This window comes from Mustelus asterias, chromosome 3 (assembly GCF_964213995.1).
Source record: "Mustelus asterias chromosome 3, sMusAst1.hap1.1, whole genome shotgun sequence".
In the NCBI taxonomy this organism is placed as follows: Eukaryota; Metazoa; Chordata; class Chondrichthyes; order Carcharhiniformes; family Triakidae; genus Mustelus; species Mustelus asterias.
In genome coordinates, this window is record NC_135803.1 from 153,319,990 (window position 1) to 153,339,555 (window position 19,566).

At 49.1% G+C, this 19,566-nt stretch overlaps 1 protein-coding gene across 1 annotated transcript in view; it reads right to left on the reverse strand.

The window, feature by feature from the left end:
- Positions 1 to 19,566, reverse strand: part of LOC144491732 (plexin-A1-like) — a 524,825-nt gene that overhangs the window by 85,445 nt on the left and 419,814 nt on the right. The window contains exons 18-20 of the mRNA XM_078209962.1: positions 17,755 to 17,994; positions 16,323 to 16,466; positions 457 to 691 (exon numbers count right to left, since the gene is read on the reverse strand). Of these exons, the coding sequence (XP_078066088.1) occupies positions 457 to 691; positions 16,323 to 16,466; positions 17,755 to 17,994 (619 nt within the window). The remainder of the gene's footprint in view (positions 1 to 456; positions 692 to 16,322; positions 16,467 to 17,754; positions 17,995 to 19,566) is intronic.

The window sequence follows — 19,566 nt, forward strand, 5'->3', positions numbered from 1 at the left end:
AGGCTAAGGAAATTTGGCATGTGGGGCAGCAGGGCGGCAGAGTGGTTAGCACAGCTGCCTCATTGCGCCAGGGTTCTGGGTTCGATTCCCGGCTTGGGTCACTGTCTGTGTGGAGTTTGCACGTTCTCCCCGTGTCTGCGTGGGTTTCCTCCGGGTGCTCCGGTTTCCTCCCACAGTCCAAAGATGTGCGGGTTAGGTGGATTGGCCATGCTAAGTTGCCCCTTAGTGTCATGGGGACTAGCTAGGGTAAATGCATGGGGTTATGGGAATAGGGCCTGGGTGGGATTGTGGTCGGTGCAGACTCGATGGGCCGAATGGCCTCCTTCTGCATTGTAGGGATTCTATGATCTTGTATATGGCACACACAGCAGTGACTATGTGTGGGTGTTGGAGGGGGTGAATGCTTGTAGAAGGGGCCTTTCCAACTGTTGGGGGACTGGCGGTTTGAGCTCCTACCTTCCTTGCATTCCAGAGCTACCCGAGATTCCAGGTTGTCCATCTGCAGCTGGAGCCGCTTCAGCGTGCGGTCGGCGTCCCGTGACTTCCTCTTGTAGGCAATGAGGACAATGACGATAATGAGAAGCAGCAGGGCGCCCCCACCCCCGATTCCCAGGGCAGCCGGCATGGTGAGCAGGCTGTCCGAGTAGATGTGCAGCACTCCAGGCGAGAATTCCAGCCCTCCCACCTTAATCTGCAGGAAAGAGAGAGAGAGAGGGAGCGATTTAGACATTGCACTATTGCCCCTGCTGCCATTTTGTACCTTCCACTCTATCAGAATGTTGACTCACGGTTGGAGTCCATTCAAAGCACACAACCCTGACCAAGGCCTGCAATTCACCCACTTCCATCAACCTTTTGTTCCCACATGGGGCAGATTTCCATACAAAAAAGACAAACCTGCATTTACATAGTGCCTCTCAAGTCCTCAAGACATTCCCAAAGTGTTTTGCAGCCAAGTACAGTCGTTCCATACATTTCTCTGTAATCATTCATGGGATGTGGGCATCACTGGCTGGGCCAGAACTTATTGCCCAACCTTAATTGGCCTTCAATTGAGTGGCTTGCTGGGCCATTTCAGAGGGCATTTTAAGAGTGTACCACATTGCTGTGGGTCTGGAGTCACGTGTAGGCCAGACCAGCTAAGGTCCAAAGGACATTGGTGAACCAGATGGGTTTTGGTGACAATCGACAATGGTTTCATGGTTGGCATTTCAGATTTTTATTCAATTCAGATTTCACCATCTCCTCTGCTGGGACTCGAACCCGGGTGCCTAGACCATAACCCTGGGTCTCTGGATTACTAGTCCAGTGGCAATGTCACTGTGCCACTGGCTCCTCCTTAAATGTGAAAACCAGTTACCCACCGCAAGACTTGATTTGATTTGTTATTGTCACATGTATTAGTATAGAGTGAAAAGTATTGTTTCTTGCACGCAAACAAACAAAGCATACCGTTCACAGAGAAGAAAATGAGAGAGTGCGGAATGTAGTGTTACAGTCATAGCTAGGGTGTAGAGAAAGATCAACTTAATGTGAAGTAGGTCCATTTAAAAGTCTGACGGCAGCAGGGAAGAAGCTGTTCTTGAGTCGGTTGGTACGTGACCTCAGACTTTTGTATCTTTTTGCCGACGGGAGATGGTGAAAGAGAGAATGCTTTTCCGAGGCAGCGGGAAGTGCAGACAGAGTCAATGGATGGGAGGCTGGTTTGCGTGATGGATTGGGCTACATTCACGACCTTTTGTATTTCCTTGTGGTCTTGGGCAGAGCAGGAGCCACACCAAGCTGTGATACAACCAGAAAGAATGCTTTCTATGGTGCATCTGTAAAATCTGGTGAGAGTCATAGCTGACATGCCAAATTTCCTTCGTCTTCTGAGTAAGTTGAGGCGTTGGTGGGCATTCATCATTGTTTAAGGAGGAGCCAGTGGCACAGTGACATTGCCACTGGACTAGTAACCCAGAGACCCAGAGTTATGCTCTGGGGACCCGAGTTCGAGTCCCACCAGAGGAGATGGTGAAATCTGAATTGAATAAAAATCTGAAATGCCAACCATGAAACCATTGTCGATTGTCACCAAAACCCATCTGGTTCACCAATGTCCTTTGGACCTTAGCTGGTCTGGCCTACACGTGACTCCAGACCCACAGCAATGTGGTACACTCTTAAAATGCCCTCTGAAATGGCCCAGCAACGGTAGGATGTTATCTGTCGCATGAATGATCAATTGATCATGTTGTGACAGTGATGAGACACTCGGTGAACTCTCTATCTGCTCTTGTCTCAATTACACCCTGGGTTTATGCCCCACCTGATCAGGTTTCCAGGCTTCCTTCTGAAAGACAGCACCTCTGACGGTGCAGCACTTGCTTAGTATAGCTCACTGAAGACTCAGCCTGGATTATGTACTCAAGTTATTGGGATTAGGATACATTAAGGGGCACCAGGCAGCTCCCTCAGTCTCACATACACCTTTCTAAGCGAGTGACAGGAAGTTTGATACGCGGGCCAGAACATTCCAGCTGTTCACACCAGCGGGATCTTCTGGTCTCACGTGCCTCGCAAAAGCAGCCAGCATAATTAAGGACCCCAGGCACCCCAGACATTCTCTCTTCCACCTTCTTCCATCAGGAAAAAGATACAAAAGTCTGAGGTCACGTACCAACCGACTCAAGAACAGCGTCTTCCCTCCTGCCGTCAGACTTTTGAATGGACTTACCTTGCATTAAGTTGATCTTTCTCTACACCCTAGCTATGAGTGTAATACTACATTCTGCACTCTCTCCTTTCCTTCTCTATGAATGGTATGCTTTGTCTGTATAGCGCACAAGAAACAAGTCTTTTCACTGTATGCTAATACATCACAATAATAAATCAAATCGCTGCACTCCCACCATGGGTTTTCCGGCAATGTGGATGGATTCTATGGGAAATCCCATTGGCAGGGGCGTGATCAGGAGATCCTGCGGCCAGTGAACGGCATGCCACCACCCACCGCGAGAAACACGCTAGATGAAGCCAGAAACTCCCGCACCCCCCCCCCCACCCCCGCCTCAGTGAGGAAGGCAGACACTGAAGAGAACACCACCTCAACATCATCCCTCTAATCAGCACTGGCAAAGGGCCACTAACATGCTGAACAATACTAATGAAAGCTCTTTTCTTTATCTCTGAGTCACCTCAGAGATGAGAGAAAAAAGAAAGTAGAAAAAAAACCCAGACATTTAAATTAACTACTCTTGTATCAAATTTAGATTCCAACCATGGGGTAGCACAGTGGTTAGCACTGTTGCCTCACATCGCCAGGGACTTGGTTCAATTGCGGCCTCAGGTCACTGTCTGTGCGGAGTTTGCACATTCTCCCCGTGTCTGTGTGGGTTTCCTCCGGGTGCTCTGGTTTCCTCCCAATCCAAAGATGCGCGGATCAAGTGGATTGGCCATGCTAAAATTGACCCTTAGTGTCAGGGGGATTAGCTAGGGTAAATATGCGGGGTTGCGGGAATAGGACCTGGGTGGGGTTGTGGTCGGTGCAGACTCGATGGGCCGAATGGCCTCTTTCTGTACTGTAGATATTGTATGATTCTGACGGGGGTTGGTGAATTTAGAAAATGTCTGTACTTTTGCAGCACAAGTCTTTAGGGTTTGTAAAACATTTCACACAGCTCGGCATCTCCCATCTCTTGCCATAATCCCCACCCTCCTGAGTTTCCTGTGAAGGAATGGAAGAGTAGGGCTTGCCTACAAATGGATGACCGTGTCCACTCCAACATTCCTGAAGATTGATGAGCCATCCGGGAACTGAGTGATGATCTGTGACCAGAGGAAATCGATGCTACAGAGAGTTGGGTAAAGTGAAGAAACAATTAAGAGGGGACCTGTCATGTGCACTCCTAATGAATTGAAATCAGTCCCATGTGTTTCGGACAGGATTCAACGTGATGCAGTGCAGTGCAGGCAAGACATCAAATTGAGGCTTGCCTGATGGTTCACCGGCTGTGAGGGATTCCATCGCACACTTTGAGGAAAAACAGGGACTTCAGCGGGTCTTTCATCTGATTGACTTTCTGTGGGGCACAGCTGTGCAGGAACTGGTCAACATCACAGGATTGATTACGCCTCAAAAGTAACTTGCTGGCTGTAAACTACTTTGGCAGATCCCCTGGCCCTGAGCTCAAACTGTTACATTCTCCCTTTCCCGAGAGCGCAAACCAAACAGGCGCTGGAGTGTGGCAACTAGGGGATTTTCACAGTAACTTCATTACTCCCGAAGACTGCGCGGCCAAATTCTCCTCCAACTCGATTTTCAAGTTTGCTGATGACACCACCGTAGTGGGTCGGATCTCAAACAATGGCGAGACAGAGTACAGGAAAGAGATAGAGAATCTGGTGAACTGAAGCGGGAACAATAATCTCTCCCTCAATGTCAACAAAACGAAGGAGATTGTCATCAACATCAAGAAGTGTAGTGGAGAACATGCCCCTGTCTACATCAATGGGGACGAAGTAGAAATGGTCGTGAGCTTCGTGTTTTTAGGTGTCCAGATCACCAACAACCTGTCCTAGTCTCCCATGCTGACACTATTGTTAAGAAAGCCCACCAATGCCTCTACTTTCTCAGAAGACTAAGGAAATTTGGCATGTCAGTTACAACTCTCACCAACTTTTACAGATGCACCATAGAAAGCATTCTTTCTGGTTGTATCACAGCTTGGTATGGCTCCTGCTCTGCCCAAGACCGCAAGAAACTACAAAAGGTCATGAAGGTAACCCAATCCATCACGCAAACCAGCCTTCCATCCACTGACTCTGTCTGCACTTCCCGCTGCCTCGGAAAAGCAGCCAGTATAATTAAGGACCCCACATACCCTGGACATTCTCTCTTCCACCTTCTTCCGTCAGGAAAAAAGATACAAAAGTCTGAGGTCACGTACCAACCGACTCAAAAACAACTTCTTCTCTTCTGCTGTCAGACTTTTGAATGGACCTACCTTGCATTAAGTTGATCTTCCCCTACACCCTAGCTATGACTGTAACACTACATTCTGCACCCTCTCCTTTCCTTCTCTATGAACGGTATGCTTTGTCTGTACAGTGAACAAGAAACAACACTTTTCACTACATTAATAAACTTTAAACTTTGATTTCAATGCTCCAAATCCCTTCCCATTCACTCCCCCTACCCCAGGATTCTAAAAGTGTTTAATTCCTTAATTAATCATGCAATGATTGCAGCACGAGGAGGCCATTTGGCCCTTCAAGTCTATGCCAGTTCTCTGCAGTTCACCTGTTCATATTCTTCTATCTTTCCCCCATTTTTTCAGGTCAGTTTCCAATTCCCTTTTGAAAGCCATGAACGAGCTTGTCTCCAACAGACTCCCAGGCAGCGCATTCCGGTTCTTAACCACTCACTGTGCAAAATAACTCCTTTTCTTATATTGCCATTATTCCTTTTGCCAATCACCTTAAATTGGCTCCCGCTCCTTTCACCAATGGGAACAGTCTCTCTCTCCCTCTCTACCCGTTCCTGACCCCTTGGATTCTCGATCCAATCTCCTCTTAATCTTCTCTTCTCCAAGGAGAACAGCGACAATCTTCTCCAATCTCTCCTCGTAACCAAAATTCCTCATCGCCAGTGAATGTCTTCTGCGCCGTCTCTAATGCCTTCACATGTCGGGGGAACTCTTATCAGAATTTGTCAAAGTATTAGTTCATAGAATCATGGAATCCCTACAGTGCAGAAGGAGGCCATTCGGCCCATCAAGTCTGCACCGACCACAATCCCACCCAGGACCACCACATTTTAAAAATTCTTTTTTTTAACTCATTCATGGGACATGGGCATCGCTGACGAGGCCAGCATTTATTGCCTATCCCTAGTTGCCCTTGAGAAGAAAGTGGTGAGCTGCCTTCTTGAAACGCTGCAGTCGCTGTGCTGTGGCTCGCAACTGAATGGCTTGCCAGGCCATTTCAGAGGGCAGTTGAGAGTCAACCACATTGCTGTGGCTCTGGAGTCACGTGCAGGCCAGACCAGGTAAGGACGGCAGATTTCCTTCCCTAAAGGACATTAGTGAACCAGATGGGTTTTTCCGACAATGGTTTCATGGTCATCAGTAGATTCTTAATTCCAGATATTTTTTATTGAATTCAAATTCCACCATCTGCCGTGGCGGGATTTGAACCCGCGTCCTCAGAACATTAGCTGAGTTACTGGATTAATAGTCTGGTGATAATACCACTGGGCCATCGCCTCATATCCTCACACATTTACCCTGCTAGTCCCCCTGAAACTCAGGGACAATTTAGCATGGCCAATGCACCTAACCAGCATGTCTTTCAGACGGTGGAAGGAAACCAGAGCATCCGGAGGAAATCCTTGCAGACACGGAGAGAACGTGCAAACTCCGCACAGAGAGGAGCCACCCGAGGCCAGAATTGAACCCAGGTCTCTGGCACTGTGAGGCAGCAGTGCTAGCCACTGTGCCACCCATTCTGGCAAGAAAACCGGTGTGGCGCTCTCCAGCTCCACTGGCTTGTTTTCTCTCGCAATATTCACACTTTAACAGCTGAAAAAAAGAGTGGATGCGTCCACTTTGGAGAGGTGGGGACTCTGGCAAAACTGGCAAAGCTGGCTGCACAGAGATCAGGGCACCATCCAAATGAAAAAAACATTAGAAGTGGGAAAATCGTATGGGGAAAGGCTGAGGGGCTTGAGGTTGTTTTCGTTAGAGAGAAGAAGGTTAAGAGGTGACTTAATAGAGGCATACAAGATGATCAGAGGATTAGATAGGGTGGATAGTGAGAGCCTTTTTCCTCGGATGGTGTTGGCTAGCACGAGGGGACATAGCTTTAAATTGAGGGGTGAGAGATATAGGACAGATGTTAGAGCTGGTTCTTTACTCAGAGAGTAGTAAGGGCGTGGAATGCCCTGCCGGCAGCAGTAGTGGACTCGCCAACATTAAGGGCATTTTAGATTAGAGGGGCTTTAGATTGGTTCCACTGGTTGGCGCAACATCGAGGGCCGAAGGGCCTGTACTGCGCTGTTATGTTCTGTGTTCTATGTGTAAGGAAACAACATCCATCCTCACTTGAAAAAATAAACAAAATAAAGTTTAAAAATAAGGACAAAAAATGTACGCCACCCCACCCCACATAAATGGTCCCTCCATGAGTCTCCCACTCGTGCCTGGGCCCTGGCAATGCCCTCTGGCACCGGTTGGCAGTGTCAGGTTTGCCTGTGCATCTCCAGTTCTGTGGAAGGGTCTCACGGACTCGAAACGTTAACTCTGTTTCTCTCTCCGCAGATGCTGCCAGGGCTGATTCAGCATTTTCCCGCGTTTTATGATGTATAATATTCCAATGAACCAAACTGCCCCCTGGTCCGAACACTGATATTGTTTTGGATTCAAAAAGCCCAAATCTCGACTGAAGTCAAATACATCAAATGCAGTACTCCAGGCCACATCTGGGGCACTGTGTACAGTTTTGGTCTCCTTACTCGAGAAAGGATACACTGGCACTGGAGGGGGTGCAGAGCAGATTCACTAGGTTAATTCCGGAGTTGAGAGGGTTGGCTTATGAGGGGAGACTGAGTAGACTGGGGCTACACTCATTGGAATTCAGAAGAATGAGGGGAGATCTTATAGAAACATATGAGATTATGAAGGGAATAGATAAGATAGAAGCAGGCAAGTTGTTTCCACAGGCGGGTGAAACTAGAACTAGGGGGCATGGCCTCAAAATAAGGGGAAGCAGATTTAGGACTGAGTTGAGGAGGAACTTCTTCACACAAAGGACTGCCCAGTGAAGCAGTTGAGGCTACCTCATTGAATGTTTTTAAGGCAAGGATAGATACATTTTTGAACAGTAAAGGAATTAAGGGTTATGGTGAGCGGGGAGTAAGTGGAGCTGAGTCCACAAAAAGATCAGCCATGATCTTATTGAATGGTGGAGCAGGCTCGAGAGGCCAGATGGCCTACACCTGCTCCTAGTTCTTATGTTCTTATATATGCGGGGAGATTAAACAGTTTGGACTTGTAGTCGCTGGGGTTTAGAAGGATGAGAGGGGATCTGATCGAGGTATGTAAAATTTTAAAAGAAATTGATAAAGTAAATGTAGACTAAATGTCTCCTCTTATGGGGCAATCTAGAACAAGAGGTCACAGGTATATTTGATTTGATTTATTTCCAAAGATGTGCAGGTTAGGTGGATTGACCAATGCTAAATTGACCCTATTGTCAGGGGGATTAGCAGGGCAAATATGTGGGGTGACGGGAATATGGTCTGGGTGTGATTATGATCAGTGCAGACTTGATGGACCAAGTGGCCTCCTTCTGCACTGTAGGGATTCTATGGATTCTATGCTGCATTGGTATACAATGAAAAGTATTGTTTCTTGCATGCTGTACAGACAAAGCATACAGTAATTGAGAAGGAAAGGAAGGAATGTAGAATGTAGTGTTTTTTTTATACTTTTCCAATTCAATCAAATCAAATCCAATTCAGAGTCTCAACAAGTTGAGACATTTCAGATCCAGGCTGACAAGACAGGGCGAGCGACCAAACCACCCTGTCCTGGGCCTGATCTACATGAGCCAAGCTGATTGGAGAAGGGGGAGGTTCCTCCTCCAAGGCTTGAGCTCATTTGCATCTTAGCCAAAAGGCCGAGTGTTACAGTCATAGCTGGGTGTAGAGAAAGATCAACTTAATACGAGATTGCGAGGGGTAGATTTAAAACTGAGATGAGGAGGAACTACTTTGCGCAGAGGATGGTGAATCTGTGGAACTCGCTGCCCCATCGCGCAGGGGAGTCTGAATCATTAAATGGTTTCAAGAAGGAGATGGATATATTTCTAATAAAAAAGGGATATGGGGAACAGGTGGGGAGGTGGATTTGAGACCAGGGAGAGATCAGCCACGATCGGATTGAATGGCGGAGCAGGCTCGAAGGGCTGAATTTGCCTAATTCTGTTCCTAATTCCTCTGTTCCCATCCGGAACTTTTGATTCAATCCGTCAAGATATTTGCAAGCGGCAGCGCACTTTACAAATCTGAGCACATTCAGCACAAAACATACCTTTTTGTGGGGAGGTTTCACTGTGTTTAGCTCTGGGTGGGATTGCTGAATGGAGAACTTAGAATCTTTACCTCGCTACACAGATTTGCAAATTACCCATTTTTAATCCCGAGTTTTCAGAGCCAGTTTCAGCCAAGCAGAAAATAAATGACTTCACAAAGCGGTTCTGCATTTATCAGGACTGATCTGCTCTTTCTGACTACCCTGACAGCCTCTCTGTTCCTGTGTCACCGGCTTCTCAGCACTGGAATAACAGCAACAAATCAAAATCAACCTAATTTGGCATGTTCCGCAGACGCGAGGAAAGAATAAATGTGGTTCTGTGTGAATGTGTCACATTGGAGGAACGTGCCGCATAAAATATTCATTGGCACAGAGGGCACAAAGCACAATAATCACGCGACAGGGTTTGCACTGCCTACCTCTTTGTATCTGTTCAGGTACAATGAAGTACGCAATCACTTGGTTCTTGTTTCACAATCCATAAACCGTAAGACCATAAGAAGTAGGAACGGGAGGAAGCCGTTTGGCCCTCGGGCCTGCCCGCCTGCCGGCCAATAGGATCATAGGAACATAGAAACTAGAAGCAGGAGGAGGCCATTCGGCCCTTTGAGCCTGCCTCGCCATTTATTTTGATCATGGCGGGATCAGGATATTGAATTCGATGATCAGTCATGATCGCAATGAATGGCGGAGCAGGCTCGGAGGACCGAATGGCCTCCTCCTGCTTCTAGTTTCCACATAAGACCATAAGGAGCATAATTAGGCCAATCGGCCCATTAAGTCTGCTCCACCCATCCAATCATGGCTGATAAGTTTCTCAGCCCATTTTTTGATTTGATTTGATTTATTATTGTCACATGTATTAGCATACAATGAAAAGTATTGTTTCTTGCACGCTATACAGGCAAAGCATACCGTTCATAGAGAAGGAAAGGAGAGAGTGCAGAATGTAGTGTTACAGTCATAGCTAGGGTGTAGAGAAAGATCAACTTAGTGCGAGGTAGGTCCATTCAAAAGTCTGATGGCATTCTCCCGCCATTTCCCGTAACCCTTGATCCTTTTACCAATCAAGAACCTGCCTACCTCTGCCTTAAGTACACTCAATGACCTGGCCTCCACAGTCTATGTTTCTAATACCCTGATCCCGCCTTCCCCCCCATATTTCTTGATCCCTTTAACCCCAAAACCCCATCAGGGGCGATCCGACATTCCTCACGTCCACTTTCCTCCCCTTTCCCTGTAATTCCTGATTTCCTTGCTGATCAAAAACATTGAAGTAGTCAGCTGTGAAGCAGGGAGTAAAACTCCCGGAAGGCCATTGGGTAGAAGACCCACCCCAGCGATGGGAGCACAAACATCCAGGCTGACACTCCCAGTGCAACACCGAGGGAGTGCTACATGGTCAGGGGTGCCATCTTGCAGACGAGCTGGAAGATTATGGCCCTGAGTCTTCGATGGACGTACAAGATCCCGAGGCCACCATCTGGAAGAAGAGCAGAGGAGGTTCTTGCAGCTGTTCTGACCCAATATTTATCTATCAATCTAAACTGGAGCAGGTTATCTGATGATTTTCACATTACTGCTGATAGTTCCAAAGAGGAGTCATACTGGACTCGGAATGTTAACTCGGTTTCTCTCTCCATGGATCTGCTGAGTTTTTCCAGCACTTTCTGTTTTATCTATTGTTTGTGGGATCTTGCTGTGTGCAAATTGGCTGCTGTGTTTCCTACATTACAACAGTGATTACACGTAAGAATGTCATTGGCTCTAAACCAAGTTAGAGCATCCTTTGATTAGCAAAGGCACGTCACAAGTTTGGTTGGACCATCCTTGCTACAATTACTAAATTTCTCAGTAGATCTCCGACTCCAATGCCTCTCCTGGTTTGGCAGCACCTGCTAACTGGGGTCTACAATAGTGTGACTGGGTGTCAATGGGCACCACCTCAGCTTATTCCCAATCTACTGGCACCACCCCTTCACCCCTGCCCATTTTTCGATAATTTGAGGGTTTTGGTCTCCACTGCGGGTGGTAAGGTGGCACAACCAGGCCTTTCTTTCCGAGGGCAGAGACTTCCTGCCTGTGGGTGGTGGCATAGCACCAGCTATCACCACGGTGACAGGGAGCAGAGCAAACACCAAATCATAGGGTCGTGAATGAAGCCCAGTCCACCATCATTCAAACCAGCCTCCCATCCATTCACTGGGTGGCACGTTGGCACAGTGGTTAGCACTGCTGACTCACAGCGCCAGGGACCCCGGTTCGATTCCGGTCTCAGGCCACTGTCTGTGTAGAGTCTGCACGTTCTCCCCGTGTCTGCGCGGGTTTCCTCCGGGTGCCCCAGTTTTCCCCCACGGTCCAAAGATGTGCGGGTTAGGTTGATTGGCCATGCTAAATTGCCCCTAGTGTCAGGGGGTTAGCATGTGGGCTTACAAGAATAGGGCCTGGGTGGGATTGTGGTCGGTGCAGACTAGATGGGCCGAATGGCCTCCTTCTGCACTGAAGGGATTCTATACCTTTTGTCTTGTGAACCCTAGATCCCTTAAGGTAGGCAACCTCATAGAAATAGTCCCCCAGCACAAGACCATGCCTTCAATGAAGCCTGGAGGTCTTTCTCACTGCGAATTCAATCGAGCAATTTGGCTAACAACCAGGGCTGGATTTCCCATCAAGCTTTGCAGCAGTCTGGCGAGATCTTGCACCAAAATAATTAGAGACCGGTTACCTCACGACATTTCTCTTTAAATGCCCACCACACTTCATCCTGACCCTGACAAACTCTTGCTTTCTCTGATTAGGAGATGATGGATGCGCTTTCCTGTTTTACCGAGTCATGTTAATCGGAAGGACAAGTTAGGGTAGAGTGTCTGAATCAGCTGCCATCTTGCTTGCCGCTGAGATATTGTCGTGTTGGATTATTACTGCCCCATTAGCTTCCACCACTGTGTTACAGACTCACAGCCTCATCCTTCACTCACTTACAACTGTCAAGAAACACTTCAAGACACAGTAAGTGGCAGCAAACTCTTTGCTTGGTGAAAAAAACAAGAAGCAACTGGTTGACAGCCCTTGTCATGATGGATTCTTCAGTCACACTGCTCGACTGAGTCTAACTAGACTCGGGGACTCAATCGAGGCATTCAAGAGGGCGCTAGGTGATTACTTGAACAGAAACAATGCGCAGGGTGTACGGGTAAAAGGCAGGGGAATGGCACGAAGTCAACATGCTCGTTTGGAGAGCTGGTGCAGACATGATGGGGCGTAACACTTCTGTGATTCTGCAAAGCCAAGAACTCATCTTTCTGTTGCGCCAATCACAATCTCAGGATATCCTGGAGGTCTGAAGGGGTCAAGTGGCCTGAAAGTCCCGCCCACCATGAGCTGCTGACCAATGCGAGGACTCTGATTGGCCGGCAGCTACTTGTCACTGCCAGCGCCAATGGGAGCGATGGCTGCTGGTGACACCATGTCCAAAAGAGGCCTAGGAATGTTGTGGGACCCCCACGCCAAAAGTAAATGAGGGTGGACTGGCAGGGGCTAGTCACAGGGTGGGGGTAGCAGGTGGCAGAGGGTTGAAGGCTGAAGCAGGGAAGGGGCTTTCAGCACATCCCCCACCCACCACCCTTCCAAACGGTCAGGCCCCTCAATTGGGCACAGAGAGCCAGATAACAAGGAGTCTCCCCCCTCCACCCCACCCCACCCCCGCCCCACATCCCGCCTCAGGAGGGCTTGTTAGGCAGCCTTCCGAGGGTGTGGGAAAGCTGTTAACTTCCTTGTTAACGCGAAACTGTGGTGAGCTCAGGGATAAGAAGTGTTTGTTGGCTTAATAGCGAGGCTGATTGACATGCCACCATTGGCAGCTGGGAATCCTGTGTTAGTCCATTCCACCCTCTAACTTCACTGGGGGAGGTTGTCCCGTCACTGGAAGGTTGACACGGGCAGGGTCTCCCCCGTGATTAAGTGGGCCCAGCCACCATGGTTCCCATAGTGACGGGTTCATTAACTCCATTCCTCTACTCAGACGCTGCCCGACCTGCTGGGACATTTCCAGCTCTCACTATTTGATATTTCAGATGTCCCGTATCAGCCGTGTCTCATATGGATTTTCATCTGTCACAGTTTCCCCTCTGATTCCAGCTTCTCTGCCGTTTGGCCATTCACACCTTCTATTCTCTCTCTGGGCTGCCGTTAGCAGCTTTTCCCCTGGTTTCTGTGGCTATGACTCATCTTTCATTCCCTCCCCCTACAGTATAAATATCTCCCACTTTCTCTGCCTTTTAGCTTTGACAAAGGGTCATCTGGACTCGAAACGTCAGCTCTTTTCTCTCCTCGCAGATGCTGCCAGACCTGCTGAGATTTTCCAGCGTTTTCTCTTTTGCCCTCTAATTCCATTTTTTACTCCCGTTCTACGCTCCTAAAACTTAACGCTAACTCCAGTGGTTGGCACTGCTGCCTCACAGCGCCAGGGACCTGGGTTCGATTCCTGGCTTGGGTCACTGTCTGTGCGGAGTCTGCACATTCTCCCCGTGTCTGCGTGGGTTTCCTCCGGGTGATCCAGTTTCCTCCCACAGTTTGAAAGACATGCTGGTTAGGTGCATTGGCCAGGCTAAATTCTCCCTCAGGCGCCGGAGTGTGGCGACTTGGGGATTTTCACAGTAACTTCATTGCAGTGTTAATGTAAGCCTACTTGTGATGAATAAATAAATAATCTTTAAACTTTATAAACTTTAAACTTTCTAATGATGTTCTTTCTTGACACCCTATCTGTAGCTGCAACATTATATTCTGCAGTCTTCTCCCCTACATACTCTATGAATGGTATGTTTTGTCTGTATAGCGCGCAGGAACTTTAACTTCCACCGTTAAATTTAAAGCTTATTTATTAGTGTCACCAGTAGGCTTACATTAACACTGCAATGAAGTTACTGTGAAAATCTAGAAGGGGAGCTCTCTCTCCTTTTTATCCTCAATACCCTTCCCTCTGCTCCCCATCCCCCACTTCCCCCTCCATCGCAAATTCTCACCGACATTTTCACAAGGAAATGAGCTTTGAAAGAGAATCCAGCTCTGGCAAAGCTTCGTATCAATGTTCAGCGAGGGCACCACAAAATAATTTTAAATCTCCTTTGCAACTAAACGCGCTGACGGATTTTCGCGAGGCTTATAGCTGGCTTTTATCCCTTTAAATCCACCCGAGATATCGCAGCCTCGATGTAAGCGAGCGAGGCATAATTAAAAAGAGAAATGCCACCAGAATGGATACTTAAGATTTAAGTAAAAGAAGGGTTTTGGCCTTACTCCCTATGACTCATTTTCAAATTCAATCCTTACAAGGGTTTTGCAGTCAGACAAGTTCATCTTTTATTGACAAGTAAAGCTGGATTGTGAGTGGGACATCAGTGCAGTGGTGTGAGGGGAAGATTTGCACGTGCTTTCGGACTGCGGACATCTCGCTTTGCTTTTGTCAACGTTCCTTTTTAACGCATTTCTTGAGATCTGGGCTTTGCTGGCAAGGTTGGCATTCGTTGCCCATCTCGAGTTGCTCTGGAGAAGGCGGTTGATGGGATGGTGTGCGAATTGGAGGGAAACCTGAGGGGGTTGGCGTTCCTATGTTCTCCTGAGGCCCTTGTCTTTCAAGGTCTCAGAGGGCGTGGGTTGGGGAGGTTCTTTCAAAGAGGCGCCAAGAGCTTGCTGTGGAAGGCGAGGGTGAAGCACTCTCGGTCGTTGGGTCAATTTAAAATGATCAATTCAGAGTGCCTCTCAACTTGGAATTGCCTCACCACCCCTGCCAGTCATGACCTGTCCCTGGACATCCTCGTAGCTTAGCTTCAAACTAATCAAATCAGGCCTAACCAGGCCATGGTTGGAAAATTCATAGAACCATACAATGGGCGCATCCCAGATTTTGGCCGTTGTATCGATGCCAGCTGGTTCCACTCGCGCACAAATGTTTTTCCATCAGGCACTCTCCTGTCAAAAGTCAGGACCGAATCTGCCTCCACCACTCTCCCAGGCAGTGCATTCAGTGCAGAGGGTTGCTGGGTTGTATAGACCGACAACGAGGGGCTGACAAGCAGAAGGGTTTATTCAACAATCTTTGCAGCTCTCCCGTGCTGTATGTCTGCCCGTGCTTGGGGGAGAACTCCCACACGACTGACACATCACTTCCTGTTTATACATCATAGAATCCCTACAGTGCAGAAGAGGCTGTTTGGCCCATCGAGCCTGCACTGACTCTCTGACAGCGTGTCTTACCCAGGCCCTCTCCCCCACCCTATCCCTGTAACCCTGCACATTTACCAATGGCTAATCCGTCTAACCTACACATCATGGGACACTAAGGGGCAATTTAGCATGGCCAATCCAGCTAACCTGCACATCTTTGGATGGTGGGAGGAAACCGGAGCACCTGGAGGAAACCCACGCAGACCTGGGTTCAAATCCCAATGCCAGAATCGAACCTGAATTCCTGGCGCTGTGAGGCAGCAGTGCTAACCAGAGTGCCACTGTGCCACCCTAATGTACATGGGCAGCACGGTGGCACAGTGGTTAGCATTGCTGCCTCACAGCGCCAGGGATCCAGGTTCCATTCCCGGCTTGGGTCACTGTCTGTGCGGAGTCTGCACGTTCTCCCCGTGTCTGCGTGGGTTTCCTCCGGGTGCTCTGGTTTCCTCCCACAGTCCAAAGATGTGCAGGTTAGATTAATTGGCCATGCTAAATTGACCCTAGTGTCAGGGGATTAGCAGGGTAAATGTGTGGGGTTACGGGAATAGGGCCTGGCTGGGATTGTGGTCAATACAGACTCAAAGGGCTGAATGGCCTCCTTCTGCACTGTAAGGATTCTATGGTTCTCTGTGACCACCCGGTCTATATTCAGGATCCTAACCACTCGCTGAGTGACAAAAGGTTTTCCTGATTTGTGTGATTTTTCTTTTGTCGGACACCTGAAGTCGGGGAGGGTTCCTCCTGGTCTGCTTTGTCCAGGCCCCTTCCTGACTTTGAACACCTCCATCAGTTCCCCTCTCAGCCTTCCCTTCCCCAAGGGGAACAGCCCAGTAACCCAATTTCTCCCTTAAATTAAAGTCCCTCATCCCAGGAAGCATCTTCACAAATCCTTTCTGCACCATCTCTAAAGCCTTTGAGGTGGAAACAAGAAAGTCAGAAATGATTCTCTCAGAACAAGTCCAGATGTAAAGTCTCCCTGTGGGGAAGAGCTGCAGATTCAGCCCATCTGTCCCACACACTCACCAAAACTTTATGCTCGCCAGTCAGGTTGGGTGGTTCACACAGCAGCTGGGTTTCCGAGACGGTCAGTGCACAAGGGTTGTCTCCGATTAGCACCGTGTAGTTCAGCTTGACACTCCCTGGTGCGTTGGGAATCAAGTTCCTCCCCTACAAACAGAAACCAACACTAAATGAAGCTTCCATCTGAAAACGAGTCACGCCGCTACCTTGAGAGGACAGGTTTCCCCCGTGGGGACAAAGGTGACACTGTGCTGCAGGGAAGGATGGTGCACACAGCACAGAAACAGATAAAGTAATCGTGGTAGAAGGGGCCATTCAGCCCATCGTGTCCACACTGGTATCACATCATGGGAAACCCGTGAAGGGGAGGGCGAGGGCGGGTGGGAGGCTGTGAGGGAGAGCGAGGGGGTGGGCAAGAGGGAGGGCGAGGATGGGGGGAAGGGGAGAGGGATGGGGAGAGAAACTCACACTCATCAATGCAGAGACACACACACACACACACACAGAGACACACACACAGAGACACACACACAGAGACACACACACAGAGACACACAAATACATACACACACACACACAGAGACACACAAACACACAGAGACACACACACACACACAGACACACACACAGAGACACACAAATACATACACACACACACACACAGAGACACACAAACACACAGAGACACACAAACACACACACACGCATACACACACACGCATACGCACACACACAGACACACACACAGAGACACACAAATACATACACACACACACAGAGACACACAAACACACAGAGACACACAAACACACACACACACACACACATACGCACACACACACATACGCACACACACACGCACGCACACACACACTTGTCAATACAGAGATACACAAACACATTTCCGCATAGCCACAACCACATAACCAGCCAGTCATCTCACGCTCACCCGCACAAACACACACACAGATACACATACATGGGCAGACACACACACGCACAGATACCCAGAGACACACACATAGATAGTCACAGACACACACACAAACACAGATACCCTACACACAGACATTCATGTAGACACTCATGGTAACACATACACACATGTGCAGCCACATGCAGTCACACAGACATATGTACATACACATACGTGTGCAGACAGACACACAATCACGCATCTTTCCACAGCTAAACAAATTCGCCTTCAACATGAGACAAAAGGAAACTAAAGTAAAATAGCGAAAGATAGAATAATTGGATCTTTAGTTTGACCCTTGATGAAGTTGTGGATTGGGCTGCAAAGCTCACCAGTGTCTTTCTCAGCAATGACCACGCTTGCTTTTTCGACAAAGTGATAGAGGGAAGGGGGGAGGGACATTGACTCCGAGGGGGTCGGGGCGGGGGGGGATAAGCCCCAACTTGACATCATTCTCACCTTCAGAATAACGGGGGAGCTAGGCTTCAGCTCGATGGATCCAGAGGGACTGAGCAACTCAAATACTGGGTCTGGGTAGTAAATAAATCCGGTCCCGTTCACAACAAGCACTGACTGGACGTTGTCCATGACAAAACCAATCTCGTCCGGCTGAGCTGGACTTTCCAAGGAGCTGCGTCCATTCTTAGCGATGGATGGGGCCTTGCAAACCATGGCAGTATCATTCAGCACTGTGCATTCCTGAAGGAAGTACAAAGTCTCTATTACATGCTAGTTAACAACAACGTGCATTTATATATCACCCTAACACACGAGGAAGCATTGTCAAACGCCATTTCACACTAACTCACATACAGAGACATGAAGGGGCGACACAGCAAGAGTTCATTCAACCCCAACAATTTGGTGGCGCGGTGGCACAGTGGTTAGCACTGCTGCCTCACAGCGCCCAGGGACCCGGGTTTGATTCCCGGCTTGGGTCACTGTCTGCGCAGAGTCCGCACCTTCTCCACGTGTCTGCGTGAGTTTCCTCCGGGTGCTCCTGTTTCCTCCCACAGAAAAGCAGGAGGAGGCCATTCGGCCCTTCGAGCCTGTTCCGCCATTCATCGTGATCATGGCTGATCATCGAATTCAATATCCTGATCCCCCCACCATCAGGACCATTCTTTCTGAATCTAACCGTCTAACCCTGTTAGAATTTTATCAGACCAAAGATGTGCGGGTTAGGTGGATTGGCCATGCTAAATTGCCCCTTAGTATCAGGGGGACCAGCTAGGGTAAATGCATGGGGTTATGATGATAGGGCCTGGGTGGGATTGTGTTGGGTGCAGACTCGATGGGCCGAGTGGCCTCCTTCTGCACTGTAGGAATCTATGGGCCCGATTTTACCAATCGGAGCCTAAGGGCGGGACCCGGGCGTAATATGGATCCGAGCCCAGAATCCTCTTTTCAGCGCACCCATACGCATTTTGCCGGCTTCAGTCCAATTCGCGCAGTGGGCGGGGCTTAGCGCCGCCAGAACGATCGGAGCTCTGAACTGCGCATGCGCAGTTCGAAAAACATCTGAAGCCGCGCGCCCGGGCGGGAAAGAAAAAAGCAGACCATCGGGGGGCGGGGGGGGGGGGGTTGTGACCGATCATCCCCGGGGGGGGGGGGGGGGGAACGGACGGACGACCGCTGCCACTCTGCGGCCGATCGGTGGGGAGGGAGGGGCCAGGGGGTTCTGCTGCCACTCTACAGCCAATCGGTGGGGAGGGAGGGGGTTCCGCTGCCACTCTGCGGCCAATCGGTGGGGGGGGAGGGGCAGGGGGTTCTGCTGCCACTCTGCGGCCGATCCCTCCTCCCCCACCGGAGGAATGAATCCCTCCTCTCCGGAGTGGCTGCATACTTCAAAGAGGAGGAGCTGGGTCAGGGAGCCGTTGCAGTCTCTGACCCCACTCTTCGGAGGTTGCAGCGGCGACTTCGGATTTTTATTCGGCAGGTCGATTAGAGCGCGGATCCGCATCGGGCCAGGAGACGGTAAAGTGGGATTTGGCGGTAGAGTTGGGCGCGCGGTTAATTAAGTCGATTTAAATGCATGCTATTCTATCTTCCTGATGGAAGAAGGTGGAAAAGAGAATGTCCGGGGTGTGTGGGGTCCTTAATTACGCTGGCTGCTTTGCCGAGGCAGCAGCAAGTGTAGACAGAGTCAATGGATGGGAAGCTGATTTGTGTGATGGATTGGGCAACATTCACGATCTTTTGTAGTTTCTTGCGGTCTTGGGCAGAGCAGTGGTTAGCATTGCTGCCTCACAGTTCCAGGGACCTGGGTTG